Source organism: Trachypithecus francoisi, unplaced genomic scaffold (assembly GCF_009764315.1).
Source record: "Trachypithecus francoisi isolate TF-2019V2 unplaced genomic scaffold, Tfra_2.0 Lachesis_group15, whole genome shotgun sequence".
Classification (NCBI taxonomy): domain Eukaryota; kingdom Metazoa; phylum Chordata; class Mammalia; order Primates; family Cercopithecidae; genus Trachypithecus; species Trachypithecus francoisi.
In genome coordinates, this window is record NW_022681460.1 from 93,312,561 (window position 1) to 93,327,442 (window position 14,882).

Here is a 14,882-nt window from a genome sequence, read left to right on the forward strand (position 1 = left end):
AATATATATATTTTTTATTTAAAACATTACAATTTAATAAATAAGATTCTGATTGTTTTCAAGTATTTTAAAAGGCTGATATAAACCTAAAAGTGCTACATCAAACAGAACCCAACTCAGTTTACATGATATAGCTGACATTTATTCCAGATATGCCACCACCAGATATTTAATTTTGGGGAATTCTTTCTGAAAATAAATATTTGTATGCAGACAAGAAATCTTTGTCTGTAAAATAAAAAAGATGGCATTTAAAATACAAAGTAGTTAGAGTTATTTTATACGAATTTAGCAAACGTCAGCTTATGGCCGGTCACAGATTTTGAGTGTTTTTTTAAACAGTAATGTTCTTTTTGTTTGTTTGTTTGTTTTTTGTTTTTTTTAATTCTTCAGCTAAAAGAGCAGAAGAGGTGATTTATTTTAGGGTTGTTACACTCGGCCACAAACACAGAAATAGTCCAGAATGTCACAAGTCCAGGGCAGAGGACCAACATGGGCAGTTTTGTTTATGAGCAAGGTGGGTCTCAGAGGTGATCGGCGATCAGAGGGCGATGAAGTTCTAGATCCATTGAGACAAGCTCTAGACAGTAGCATGCAGTCCCACAACATGTACCAGCATCCGAAGCGCCTGGCATTCCATGTTTCTGCTCCTGTGGCCTCCACGATGCAACAAGCTAGCGGTTTACTTGGACCTCTGCCTCATCTTTCTTCTTTTGCGCTTCAGCCTGCGCATTCGCTTCTTCCTCCACTTAGTCTCCCCATACTAATCGCCAACTCCTACCTCCCAAGCTTACTACCAGGAACCGCTCACCTTGGCTCTCATGGCGCAGAGGTTTCCAGAAAAATGGCGCTAAGGCCGAGAGAAATTAAACAGTAATGTTCTATAATGGCTTGCTAGAAACATCAGAAAGCCAGTTACGTCAGAGGAGTTTGGCCTTTGAGCTTCAATCTGTCCAGCATACATTTGTGCTTTGTTTGCCTTGTTTGCTATTAATATATCCTCAACATCTAGAACAATGCTTGGCACGAAAGAGCTCCACAAATATTTGTTAACAATAATTAACTTAATGTCACAAGAAATATCTATTATTGCTATTTTAGTTAGCAATCATTCTTTAAAATATTCTACATATAATAAAACGAGGCAATATATAGTAAAACTATATTAAGTAGGTAAGAGGCTGGGTTATAAAATCTTTCAGGCCAGTTCTAATTAAGATCAAGATTACATTATGAAAATGAAATGCAAAAGACGACATGGATTTAAGCTATCCCCTAAGACATTAAAGATATAGCCACTGGTTGATGGTTGTAATGTTCCACACCCCTTTATTTCCTTTCTTTGAAATGTCATTCATTTTTTTGTAGTATCCCTTGTGTTCCCTGTCAGTCAGCACACTCATCATCGAACTTCTTCACTTATCCATCATTCCTATCCACTCAAGTACTACACCCTTGAATATCCCCAGAACTACATGAACTGTAGCAACCAATCTCTTCCAGAAGCTATCACTTTCCAATTACCACCACTCACGTGAAAAAATTCATCTACTCTTTATCCGCTCTAAGAATACTAACCTTTAAAATCTCTCTCTCAATAGAGAGATATCTGTATGGCAATATATGATTATCAAGGATTTTACATCCTTAGAATATTTATAGGTTGTAGGTACAGATTACAATATGACAGAAACTACATTCACAACAATCCTTAAAGATATGCATTATTGCAACCACTTTCCCCTTTCCATTTTATAGATGAAAACAATGATGCTGAGAAAATAATATGAAGTTGGAAAGTCTTTAAAGAGTAGGATTTAATCCCAGATTTATTTGGCCCAGAAGCACATGTTAATTCTATCATACCACCATGCCAATCAAGCAAGGGGCCAAAAGTAATTACCAGCTCATGTAATCATCCAAGGTATTGCTGCTTGGTGTCTTACAAATAGATTTTGGGTCAAACCATTTAGATGCTGACACTGGCGGTGACTGTTTTGAAACTGAAAAGACAGGTTGCTCAAAAGTGGTGTGTTTCTGCTAAAACAAAATAAGGAACACTATGATTTAGAGTTTTTAAATTAGTTGCCTATTCACTAGTTTTTACAAATACTATAACTTTTAAAATAAAACAATAACATATGATATACAAAAACATACTAAAAGAGGTAGGCATATATATATACATTTTAGACTTTCAATAATTTTTTTAGTGTAGTTATTTTACTCCAAATTCTTAAGCCCGGTACATTCTGCTGAAACTGATGGCAAGTACAGGGAAGGCACACAAAATTGTTTAAAACAGAATTCAACATTCTCCTCTATCAGAGCTATTGTAACAGGTATTAAATTCTTATAATCTAAAATAGTTGTCTGTGTTTCTGAAAATCAGCCTTTCTTTAATCAATAAAACTATTCCCTTCTCCTCAAATGCAGCAGAATACTAATTACTTAGCAAAATGTGGAATGACAAATGCCTATATTGTGTCTGCCATAAGAGACAGAACCTGCAGAAATTCTTTTTCCAAAAGCATTGTTGTAAAAAAAAAAAAAAAAAAAAGAACCTGTAGGATTCATCCCATACAAACACCAATGATGAAAGAACATTCGCTGTAGCAGAGATCAGCAAATTACAGCCTACAGACTCAGGCTGAATGTGGCCTGCTGCCTGCCTATTTTTGTAAACAAAGTTTTATTAGAACATGGCTATGCCAATTTGTTTACATATTGTCTATTGCTTTTATTTTCATGCTCTAATGGCAGAGGTGAAAAGCTACAACAGAGCCCTTCTAGCCTGCAAAGCCTGATGACCCCTTTACAGAAAGTTTGCTATAACCCCTGCCGTAGCACATCTCAATTAAATAGAGAATCAAGTTTTGCTTGAATACTTTTAGTAACTAAGCATCACTAGTCTACAGAGGTTCACTTCAATTTTGGGATAGCTTTAGTTATTAGAAAATATTTGCAGATAATTTGGATTAAATTGGTTTATCTATTTTAATTTCAACACACTGGTCCTCATTACGCACTTGAGAATTACAGTGGCTAAATCTATCCTACTTTCTACATTTCAGTCTTGGCCAAGAAATTTTTTTTCCAGGATAAATTTTCCCTCTTATTTAAGACTTCGTGGGTCTATGCTCACATGCAAGCACGCACATATTTTAGGATTAGTGGTAAAGATGTTACTGAGGAACTGCTGTAGTAAGATTAATGAACAAGGAAAACGAAAAAGATCATGATCATAGAGTGGAATGTTTGCATTTGCGATTTTAGAGGTCAGAATTGAGGATATAAGGAGTGGGTGGCTAAAGTAAAATTAAGGAAACGGTCATGAGATAGGAAGAAGTTAGAAAAATGAAGGCTAGCTGTAGGACTGGTAATAAACAGGAGTGTAGAAGCCAACAAAAACATTGACAGTTGTTGGGATCTGGTTGATCCAGAGCCTAATATCTTCAAGGAATGATGGGGAGTCACCAGGACTTTCAGAGATTGAGAGTAAGTCAAAAGCATCAAAAGAACAGACCTTTACAAGAAAGAGGAAGAAATGGTCTGGACACAGAACAGAGAGCACATAGCCATTTGGTAAGTGAGATGTGAGACAAAAACATTCCTCCCTTGAAGAGACTGCTGGACAAGCAGTATCCACAAGAAACTGCCCAGATTCTATACTTTCTTTTTATGTGTACTATCCAATGGTTTTTAGTTGTGCAATGGTTCACAGCTGTGCAACCATCACCACTATCCAATTTTAGAATATTTTCATCTTCTAAAAAGAAACCTCATATCCATCAGTAATCATTCCCCAGTCCCCACTGCTCCCGGCCCCTCGCAACCACTAATCTACTTTCCACCTCTATGGATTTGCCTATTCTGATGATTTTATCTAAATGGGATCATTAAATATATGGGCTTTTGTGGTGAGCTTCTTTCACTTAGCATATTGTAAATGTTAACTTATGTTGTAACAGGTACTAGTACTTCATTACTGTTCACTGTTGATTAACATTCCATTGTATGGATGTACCAGATTTTGTTTATCCATTCATTGGTTGGATATTTTGTTATTTCCACTTTTTGGCAATTATGAAAATGTTACTATGAATATTTATGTACAAATATTTGTGTGGATGTATATTTTCAATTCTCTTAACTACAAACCTAGGAGTGGAATTACTGGATCATATAAAGCTATGTTTAACCTTTTGAAGAACTCCCAGACTGTTATCCAAAGTGACTGTACCATTTTACATTTCCACTAGCAGCATATGAAGGTTCTAAAATTCTCCACATCCTCACCAACACTTGTTATTGTCTCTTTAATTAAAGCCATCCTAGTGGGTGTGAAGTAGTATCTAATTATGGTTTTGATTTGCATTTATTTAATGATCCATACGGTTTTCAGTTCCCTCACAATCCTATTAGTGTACAGTTTTCAAATAGAAAAAAAAGAGGAGATGCTTGTTTGATACAATCTATGACTCAACCTGTCAGGATCCTTATCATCCAGCATTTGTTATCTATATCTACTATTTAGAGATCTTACTAAGACAATATTTACCTTTCTCACCTTTATTTTCTCATGAGTATATATAGGAGTTTTCTAGAGACCATATGACATGTAATAATGAAATACATTGAATGCAAAAGCAGACATAAGAATCCAGTTTTCTGTTAAGCCAACTGTTAGATTTGCAAAAACTGTAAAACAGTGCTACCCTTCTCACTGTAGTTCTTTTGTTTCAGAAAATACCTATTTTTCAGAATAGTGCATTTATATTCACATGAGTTTATCAGTAATTTTTTTTTTTTTTTGAGACGGAGTCTTGCTCTGTCGCCTAGGCTGGAGTGCAGTGACACGATCTCTGCTCACTGCAAGCTCTGCGTCCCGGGTTCAAGCCATTCTCCTGCCTCAGCCTCCCGAGTATGCTGGGACTACAGGCGCGCCCACCACGATGCCTGGCTAATTCTTTGTATTTTTAGTAGACACGGGGTTTCACCATATTAGCCAGGATGATCTTGATCTCCTGACCTCGTGATCCACCCACCTTGGCCTCCCAAAGTGCTGGGATTACAGGCGTGAGCCACCGTGCTGGCCCTCACTTATTTTTAATTAATTAACAAACATTTTTAAAATTTCTTGGTTTTACATCCTAATATAGTAAATAGAGATAAATATAATCAACATAAACAAAAGCTCTTTAGGAGCATTGATAATTAAGAATATAAAAGACCAAATGTTCGAGAACCACTGAATTAACAAAGCCTTTACTGTATTTACTACAAGTCACTGAAAAGAAATGGTAAGGAAACTATGGCCATGAACTGCAGCTATAGCTCTCTAGTATCCTACTTGATCATTCCTTCTGAAAAGCCACCAGGAATGATCATTCAGTATGGTACAAATTTATGTACATTGTCTAGGCTATATTTTTCTATTTTTATCAATGAGTATGACCATAGGAAACTGTTAAGTGCTTGGGACAGCACTGTGCTAGTTCAGAGATCAGCACACAGTTTTCTGCAAAGGACCAGAGAGTAAACACTTTAAACTTTGCAGGCCAGGTGGTCTCTAATACAACTAATCACCTCTGCTCTTATAATGCAAAAGCAGCCATAGACATTAAATGAATCAGTATGTCAGTGTTCCAATAAATCTTTACACAATCAGGCTAAGAACTAGATTTGGCCCATAGCACCAGTCTACTGGCAATCTAGAAACACTATCGAAGATAGAAAAAAATTTAGCCTGACTTACTGAATGTATGACTGCTACTGAACACTATTTTATAAATGATTAAAAAAATCTTTAAATAAACTATTCTACTAAATATCATATACATTTAATAAAAGAAAACATTTAATATGATCATCAAACTTCAGAAATGCATTATGAACAAAAAAGCAATGTTGTACTGTAGTGGAAAAGTTACCTCTGTATTAACCTTTCGGGCTAATTCTGGAATCTGCCACTGATTTGAAGATGCAACAGGATGCTGGTTAATACACGCTGACTTTCTCTTAGATTGCCACTGTTTCTGGTTACTCTCTGGAACCTCTGGTTCTTGGTACTCTTTAGTTTCTGAAATTGTATTTGTTGTCATTAAAAAGCAAGAATATTTGATCATAATAAACTAAGCCTAAACAATAGAACTTGTTACCAATTATATTAGTATTTAGTTCTTAAAGACAATCGAGGGAGAGAAACTAAAGGCTTTAAGCCAGCTACTTAACAATTTGCTTTTAGCAAGTCAATTTCACAAAGTTGCACTATAGTCATCTTCCTAAATTGTTACTAAGAACTTTGTCAGAGACCCTGCCACATTTAAATGCTTCTTTACCAATAAATAAGTAAAAATGTAAAAACATATAGATGTTATAAAGTCTTACTAAAAGAGAAGCTAATTCACTTTTCATGGACCGAGTATCCAAGTCTCAAAATGCATTTTAGAACCTTTTTTTTTCTTTTTTGCTTTCAGCCTCGAAGCATACTTTGAAACTCTTAGTTTCTCCCTTTTCCACCAGGCACTTCCAGGAACAGTGTTCACTTATCTAATTATGTATTTGCTTAGAAATTTCAGGGGCCAGTTTTGAAACAAACCAAGCAGAGATAGAGTTGCAGACTCCTCTTGCTTAGGGGGAGTTTCCAACAGTTAGCTTAGCAGTACCCAGTGAAGTCAGAATGACACAAACCATACCTCCAGATGGGCAATGACTCAATATAACCATCAGAACAAGACATTCAGACCTGCACCACTCCCGCATCTCTCCCACACCTTTTCTTTCCCAAACCCCTTCACTCAGCCCAAAAAGTTGAAATGGTCTTTTGAGGGCATGAGCCTGGCCAGTCCCCAACTGCAAGCATTTGATTAATAAATTGCTTTCCTTTCACCACACCTCACTTCTCATGTTTTTGGCCTCTGTGTAGTGAATAACCAGACTTGAGTCAGTAACAAACGTGGTGCTTTGTTGGGGGAACAGTGTGTTTTGAGGGGCTCAGCCTGTATACCTGGTTTCCAACAAGTGGAGCAACTGGCTGTGGCAGCAGGCCAAGGTTCACCCAGTCAGGCTACCCGGCCAAGGCAGGGGCCACTTGCAAACGCCAGCTGCTCATAGCTAGCTGACCCTGCAGTTGGGACCTTAAGGAATTCCCAGCAGCTAAGGAGACCACCCTTGTCTCAAGGATTTTTCCTTCCCTTCCCTTTGCTGTAATGCTCAGTCAGTGAAAGAAAAGTGGCATCTGCGAAGTCAACGGAATTCAAGGGTTGGATAAATAAACCAGAGTGTACTGGGAAATCCTGTCTTAGCCATCTGCACTTTCTAGTTGTCTGGACCTAGTATAGGTCATCTGTGGTGCCATTTGGGCCTCTTTGCCATCTGGACCCAATGCAGGTCACTCTGCAATGCTGTCTGGGTTTGAGACAAGATCTCAGCACTTATCTCCAGTCTCCCCTTTTTGGGGATGGATTTGGAGTGCTCCATCTGCATTGGATCTGCCTATGTTTGTGTCTCTATTTAGCATTATCCCTCTCTCCGAGGGTGCTTTGAAACTGTCTCCGTCCCACCCAGCAAGATAGGCTGCTCCTCTCCTCACTAGTGGAGAAATGCTTTCCAGCAACCTGGCCTCTGATTTTTGTCATACTCTTTTGGACTCCAGAATATTTCTTGTATCTGTGTCAAGTTTTGTTAGGGGAGAAAGCATGTGAGCTATTTCCTGGACTATCTGGGACTCCAGCTGGTTACATATTACAGCCCGTTTTTGTGCACATTTTAAAACTATGGGCAAATTACAGTAAGAAAAATTCAGAGTTCAAATGGTTAACGTGCAACTATAAAATTAAACAGTCTTCTAAAGCTAGCTCTCTATTTTATCTTTTCTTTTCTGCCTGCTTTGAATGTGCTATTATGCTACTTGAGTTGAGATAAAACTCACTGTTTAAACACCACTTGGAGAGTTTGTTTTTTTATTTTTCTTATACAGTTCAGCCAGTTACGGTTATAACAGAATTATTAGTAACTCATTTGCAACTGAAGAAAAAGGGGAAAAAAAGGATAAAGGGGTTTTTAAAACCAAACTGCCATAGAGACTGCTTTACCCAAATTTTGGTTGACAGCTTTCCTTAGATTACCTATCAAGGCAAACAAGGTTTAGCCATGTGAACAGGTTCCAATTTCATCAGAAAAATAATTTGGATCAGCTATCTTTTATAAAGTGGTGAGTTTGTATTGCTATATTATGGCTAGATTCTGAGGTAAAAGCTATTGGATCTTTATGCCTGTATGTATACATGTTTAGACATGTCTATATGTACATCCATGTATATGTTGACTCTAGCATGCTACCAAATTGGCTTATAAGTAAATAAATACTCATAAATTAAGTAAGTCCTAATGCTTTTCAAGTCCACATGAATCTTTGGTAAATAAAATTGATTTTAAAATTATTAATAAAAATAAAATGTCTTCAGAATTATCAGCATATATTTTTATCTAAGTATTTTGACCAAATGGTTTTATATTTGTCTATGTCTACATATTAAGATGTCAGGGTTTAACATAACGGTTATAAAACTATAAAACACAGTCAAAAACAGACTAATCTTTGTGCGATTTTTTTGACAAATAAGACTAATTTAATTTAGATTGGTAGTTCAATGAAAACAGCTCAATATTCTGAGTTGCCGGCAAAATATATTTACTTAGGTTCTTACTTAAGTGTTCACCTGTTACTCAGACTTTAAAAATGGTTAACAGGGAAACAACTTTAAATAATGACTAGCTTTGTATAACATCTCAGTTTTCAGAAGTAATCTAGACATACTGTTAAAAATGGAAAAAGCTCAGGGCATGTAAATGAGATAAATGCCTGTAGTGGACTTTCAAATTATTCTGAATTAAGTAATTGATGCTCATGAGATGTCTGGGTCATTTCCAATTAAGAAAAAATTATAATATGGGAAAGCATGTTTCAGAAATTGCAGAATAGTCTTTTGAAGGTAAGAGCCTGGGCATTCTCCAACTGCTAGCATTTGGTTAATAAAATTGCCTTCCTTTCATCACACCTCATTTCTCGTCTTTTTTGACTCCGAGTAGCAAGCAGCTGGACTTAAGTCAGTTACAAGACCTCTAGTTTAACATAAAAATTTCACCTTATGCAAGTTTGTAATTTATTATCTCAAAGGTCTATAAACAAAACCACCTCAACAATATATTTAACATTCTATAAATATACAATTCCATTCCTTTCATTATAATGGATGCAAAAGTCCTAAACAAAATGTTAGCAATTGATATACAAAAGGGATAAAAAATTATATCCAAATTGGGCTTATTCCTAAATGCAAAGTTTGCTTAACATTTGAAAGTCAATGTAATTTGCCATAATAACAGAACAGGGAAGGAAAATATATAATTAAGTAAATAGATGCAGAAAAAACATCTGATAAAATTCAACACCCAGTCACACAAAAAAAACAATTATTCGTAGCCTAGATATAAAACAGAACTCACTCAATTTGACAAAAAGTAGGGACAAAACTCTACAGCAATGATATTAAAGATAAAGTATTGATAGCTCTCCCTTAAAATAAGGAATGAGACAAGAGTGGCACCTATCATCCCTTTCCATTCACTGTTATACTGGAGGTCACAGCAATTATAACAAGGCATAGAAAAGAAAGTTAAAGGGATTCAAAAGGAAAAAAGCTGCACTATTTTTTCTTTTTCATTTTTTTTTTTTGAGACGGAGTCTCGCTCTGTTGCCCAGACTGCTGGAGTGTAACGGCATGATCTCAGCTCACTGCAACTTCCGCCTCACAGGTTCAAGCGATTCTCCTGCCTCAGCTTCCCAATTAGCTGGGATTACAGGCACCTGCCACCACCACGCCCAGCTAATTTTTTTTTTTTTTTTTTGTATTTTTAGTAGAGATGGCGTTTCACCATGCTGGTCAGGCTGGTTTCGAACTCCTGACCTCAGGCAATCTGCCCGCCTCAGCCTCCCAAGGTGCTGGGATTACAGGCGTGAGCCACTGCGCCCGGCCAGCTATACTATTTTCAAACATAACTATGTACCTGTAAAAATCCAAAAAAATGCATGGAAAACTATTAGAATTACTCAGTGAATTTAGCAATGCATGAATAAGTAAAAATCAATTATATTTTTTATAAACTAACAACGAAGTATTTTTTTTTTTTTTTTTGAGACAAGTTCTTCTTCTGTCACCCAGGCTGGAGTGCAGTGGCATGATCATGTGATCATGGCTCACTGCAGTTTCGACCTCCTGGGCTCACGTGATCCTCTCACCTCAGCCTCCTGCATAGCTGGGACCACAGGTACATACCACCACACCCAGCTAACTTTTTCTGTAGAGACGAGCTTTCCCTATGTTACCCAGGCTAGAAAAAGGTTTTTAAAAAGATATCATTCATTATCACAGCATCAAAAAATATCAAGAATATTTGATCAGCATTAAAAAAATATTCAACAATAAATCTAGTAAAAGATACAAAAGATCTCTAAACAGAAAATAGTTATCTCATTACTTTAAATGAATGAAAAGGTATGCTAGGTTATTGAGCTGTAAAACTTAATTGTAAAGACATCAATTTCTCCAAAATTTCTTATAGGTTAAGTTAAATATCAATCACAATCCCATTTTTTTAAAGTGGTAACCAAAAGGTAGATTCTAGTGTTTATATGGAAATCCAAAGGCCAGGAATAGCCAAAATAGTCTTGAAGAATAAAGTTGAAAAATTTACACTGACAGATATCAAGACTTAGTGCAGCTATTAAGAGAGCATTAGGTCTGGTAAGATAGCTCATGCTTGTAATCCCAGCACTTTGGGAAGCTGAGGTGGGCAGATTGCTTGAGCTCAGGAGTTTGAGACCAGCCTGGGCAACACAGCAAGACCCTATCTCTACAAAAAAATTAAAAATTAGCCAGGCATGGTGGCACAGGCATATAAGTCCCAGCTACTCAGGAGGCTGAGGTAGAAGGATCACTTGTGCCCAGGAGGCAGAGGTTGCAATGAGCTGTGATCACACCACTGCACTGCAATCTGGGTGACAGAGCAAAGAAGAAAGGCAAAAATGATTAAATACAGAAAAGAATCCAAAGCCAGACACCATACATAGAATCACCTAATTTACAACAGGTCAGTGAGGTAGAGGAGGATCTTTTCAATAAACGGTGTCAGGTCACCTGGATATCCATTATGGGAAAAATAATGAACCCTGACACTTGATCTTACACATATGTAAACATTAAACTCAGGAAAAATATAAATCAGAAGGTGAAAGGTAAAATGATAAATCTAAAAAATATGGAAATATCTTGCCTGATGGCAGGGGATAAATCTTTCCTTACTGGAGACAACACTTCCTTTTTGGCCCAGAAAGCACTAGCAGGCACCAGAGGAATCTGGAAATAGATTTTACTAGTTTTCCACATTTTCCTGCTTTTAAAGATTGGAACTGTTCTCTCCTTTGTCTTGCCAATATTTAAGATTTATGGCTCTTTTTAAAATACCATTTAAGCAAATCCACTGCTTGGAGAGAAAGAAATACTTCAGAACTGAACCCGCCCAGGTGATGGGTAGAGCACATGTTAACAAACTTCTGCTTCTTTTTCTATTGTTAATCGTTCTTGTATTTTCAGGAGAGTGTCTCAACTAAGAAACTAAAAAGGGAAAGAAAAATAATTATGCCTTTTCCCTTACAAACACATATTCCAACTAATGATTTATATCTAGATCATATAAATACCTCTTAACAATCAATGAGAAAAAGAAAGAAAAACCAATAGAAATATCAGCAAGACTGCAACCTGGGTGACAGAGTTGCATTATGTTAAAGAGAGTATCCACATGGCTAATAAATACATGAAACGATGTTCAAAAGCAGACATTAAAGAAATGCAAAATGCAAATTAAAACCATAATTAGATAGATACCACTAGATAGCATCAGAATGCCTAAAATTAAAAGCCAACAATACAATGATTGCAAAGAACAGGAGAAGGAGCAACATAATTGTTGGTCTAAGGTCAGCACAACCACTTTTCAGATTGTTTGGCACTATCTTCCAAAGCTGAACACATGCATATCCTGTGACCCAACAATCCACTCTTGAAATACACTCAATAGAAATTTGTACATATGTGAATCAAAAGACACCAAAATATTAATTAGCAGCATTATTCATTAAACAAAAAACTTATCCATGTACATGTGAATAAACAAATTATACTATATTTACACTAATTAAATAGCATATGGCAATAAAAATCAACAGACTATACATCATAAAAACATGGATGAGTTCCATAAACAATAGCAAGTAAGCAAATACAAGAATACACACTGTATTATTTCATTCTGTGGTGTTAGAAATTAGAATAGTGATTACATCTGGAAGGAGAGAGGTCTTGACTAGGAGGTGGATCAAGGAGGTTATTGAAGTGCTAGTAATGTTCTATTTTTTTGATCTGGCTATTGGTTACAAGTATGCATTCACTTGTGTTATTTCATTGTGCAGCACTCTTGTGATTTGGGCAGTTTTCTGACTGTACGCTTTATTATATTAATAAAGTATTACTGGTACAGTGTAGACAATAAGCATTCATTTAAAACATTAACTTAGGTATTGAGCGTACTATTAACAAGCATATTTGATAAAGATGATTTTCTCAATCATACTAGTTATGATAGATGCCAAGAAAATACGAAATGTAAACATTTTCCATCAAACGCTAGAAATAAGAATCTGTTCCCAACCAAAATAATGTTTCTGTGTGTGTGTCCCTGTTTGACTGGGACTGAGGCACTCTTGGGATATTGGGCTTTCAGCAAAGTCCCTGGCAAAGGCAAGCCTCACTTTGTCCCAAAGTTCCTCCTCAGTCCTATTAAAACGAATAAAAAATTAATACATCCAATCTGGCAACCTCTATGTGGACAATGATCATCCTATTAATGATCTGTTTAAATATATTTTTAATGGTACCCTGTATTCTAAAAATAAACACAAAATCTAACGGCATTCAAAGTCCACCTAGTCTTATTTCCTATTTGCACACTACCCATGTTACAGTCTGCAGCATAACTAGACAGTCTCTAGTTCCTGAAACATTTTATTCATTGTCTGTGTTATCCTCTTCATCTGAAATACTCTATTATTTCCCCCTATTTAAATCAGAATTAGTTTCTTCGAACTTCACCATCATCACAAAATATTTCCTTATTTCTCCAAACCAAATTAGTTCCTCAATTTCTCCTTCTTCTGAAATCTCATAGCATTTCATATATGCGGCTCTCATGACAATCTCTATATTCTATTCAGCATTATATTTATATATCTCTGTGTATCTCCCACACTGAACTGCAACCTCCTTGGGACACTGTTTTATTCACTTACATATCCCTAGAACATGTCTCATAGTACCCATGCAGTGGAAAACCAAATGCTTGATAAAAGATGAGAGATGTCATATAAAAATAGCTCTGTATCGCTTCCAGAAAGCCAACTGAGAAAAATAACTCAGTTCCATTGCATTTTCCCTCCACTCTTTCTTTTATGCACCTTTTAGGTAAATAAATTTCCTTTGCTACGGGATTCAATACTTTTCTTATACCCTATATAACTGAACTGAAATTCAAGATAAAAGAACATAGACACAGTTTCACATCATAATTCTTGGGTGGCTAGTCTGCTTTCTCAAGCTATCAAATGGTTTTCTTAACTAAACATGTAAGTCTACTGATTTTGTCACTCTTACCTTCTAATTTAGCTAGAAGACTTGATTCAGTTTTATTCTTCAGGGTTACTGAATCAGTAATAATAAGTTCAGAACTCTTTTCATCTGACACCAGAGGTTCCTTGAAATGAATATTTTGAACAGACTACATGAAAAAAAAAAAAAACAAAGTCCCATAAATAGTAGTACTACTAATTTGTCTTACTGTTCAATATACTAAAGTCTTATCTATATATAGATTGCTCATAAAATTTTCTATTATAATTACATGTAGACTCACAAAGCTCCAGCAAAGGTTAATTGCCTGAATTATTAATTAGAGGAATGGGAAGGGTCATAACCACAAATCTGGCCAATTTGCTTTCAGTGGATGTATTAATCAATTGCTAATATTTCACTTAAAGATGGAAAGGGTTAGAAAGTTTGAATTCAACATAGAGTATGCCTCATGCCAAGAAAAAAGATTTAAGTATTTTGTTACTTTGATGGCTAGTTTATCACCAAAAATAACAAGTCAAAATTAATAACTGTATAATTTAAGACAGTAGTTACTCTAAATCCAGAGAGCAATCTTTTTGATACAATTATGCACTGTTCTCTAGGACAGCCAGGATTAGGAAAAAAGTAATACTTAAAGCATAGATCATGAAAGAGGGAGGCATTACAAAGAAATGAAATTGAAAAGACCCACATCATGATGCCAGGGGTTTAACTCAATTATAATAATAGTATAACCACTAAAAATCACAGTGTCGAAGGAACTAAAATTATTTCCTTTAAGTCCACAGTTACTCTGCCATGTCAGGAAGTCAAGATTGATTATTTATGTCCTCACCTCTGCCCTAACTCAATTTACTCTCTCATTTTTCTTTTTCTAAGATGTCTTACCAGAATCATATGATTAAACATAACAAAAAACAAAACTTAAGACACAACAGCTCCCCCAGTCATGTATTCTCAAACCCAAGCCAACTATCTGCTTAAACACATGCATAATAAATACTACTTCACGATTTTCTTAAGAGACTGTCGATCCTTGCTCTACCACTTTAATCTTGGAGAAACATCGTCTAGGACTTCTACACCAACTTCCCACTGGTAGTCCCACACCTCTCGAGGTATGGAGGAACA

At 36.0% G+C, this 14,882-nt stretch overlaps 1 protein-coding gene and 1 long non-coding RNA gene across 5 annotated transcripts in view; both read right to left on the reverse strand.

Annotated features, from left to right (window-relative positions):
* Positions 1 to 14,882, reverse strand: part of TTK (TTK protein kinase) — a 40,411-nt gene that overhangs the window by 15,992 nt on the left and 9,537 nt on the right. For 2 of the 4 annotated variants that reach the window (XM_033235577.1, XM_033235578.1), the window contains exons 10-12: positions 13,773 to 13,896; positions 5,934 to 6,082; positions 1,904 to 2,037 (exon numbers count right to left, since the gene is read on the reverse strand). In XM_033235577.1, the coding sequence (XP_033091468.1) occupies positions 1,904 to 2,037; positions 5,934 to 6,082; positions 13,773 to 13,896 (407 nt within the window). Of the gene's footprint in view, positions 1 to 1,903; positions 2,041 to 5,933; positions 6,083 to 13,772; positions 13,897 to 14,882 lie in introns of all 4 variants that reach the window. The other 2 variants (XM_033235576.1, XM_033235575.1) reach the window with 1 other exon arrangement.
* LOC117097578 lies at positions 395 to 879 on the reverse strand. Its single transcript, XR_004442995.1, has 2 exons — positions 812 to 879; positions 395 to 748 (listed from the first exon to the last, which is right to left on the reverse strand). It is a non-coding gene; the product is annotated as an uncharacterized LOC117097578 (long non-coding RNA).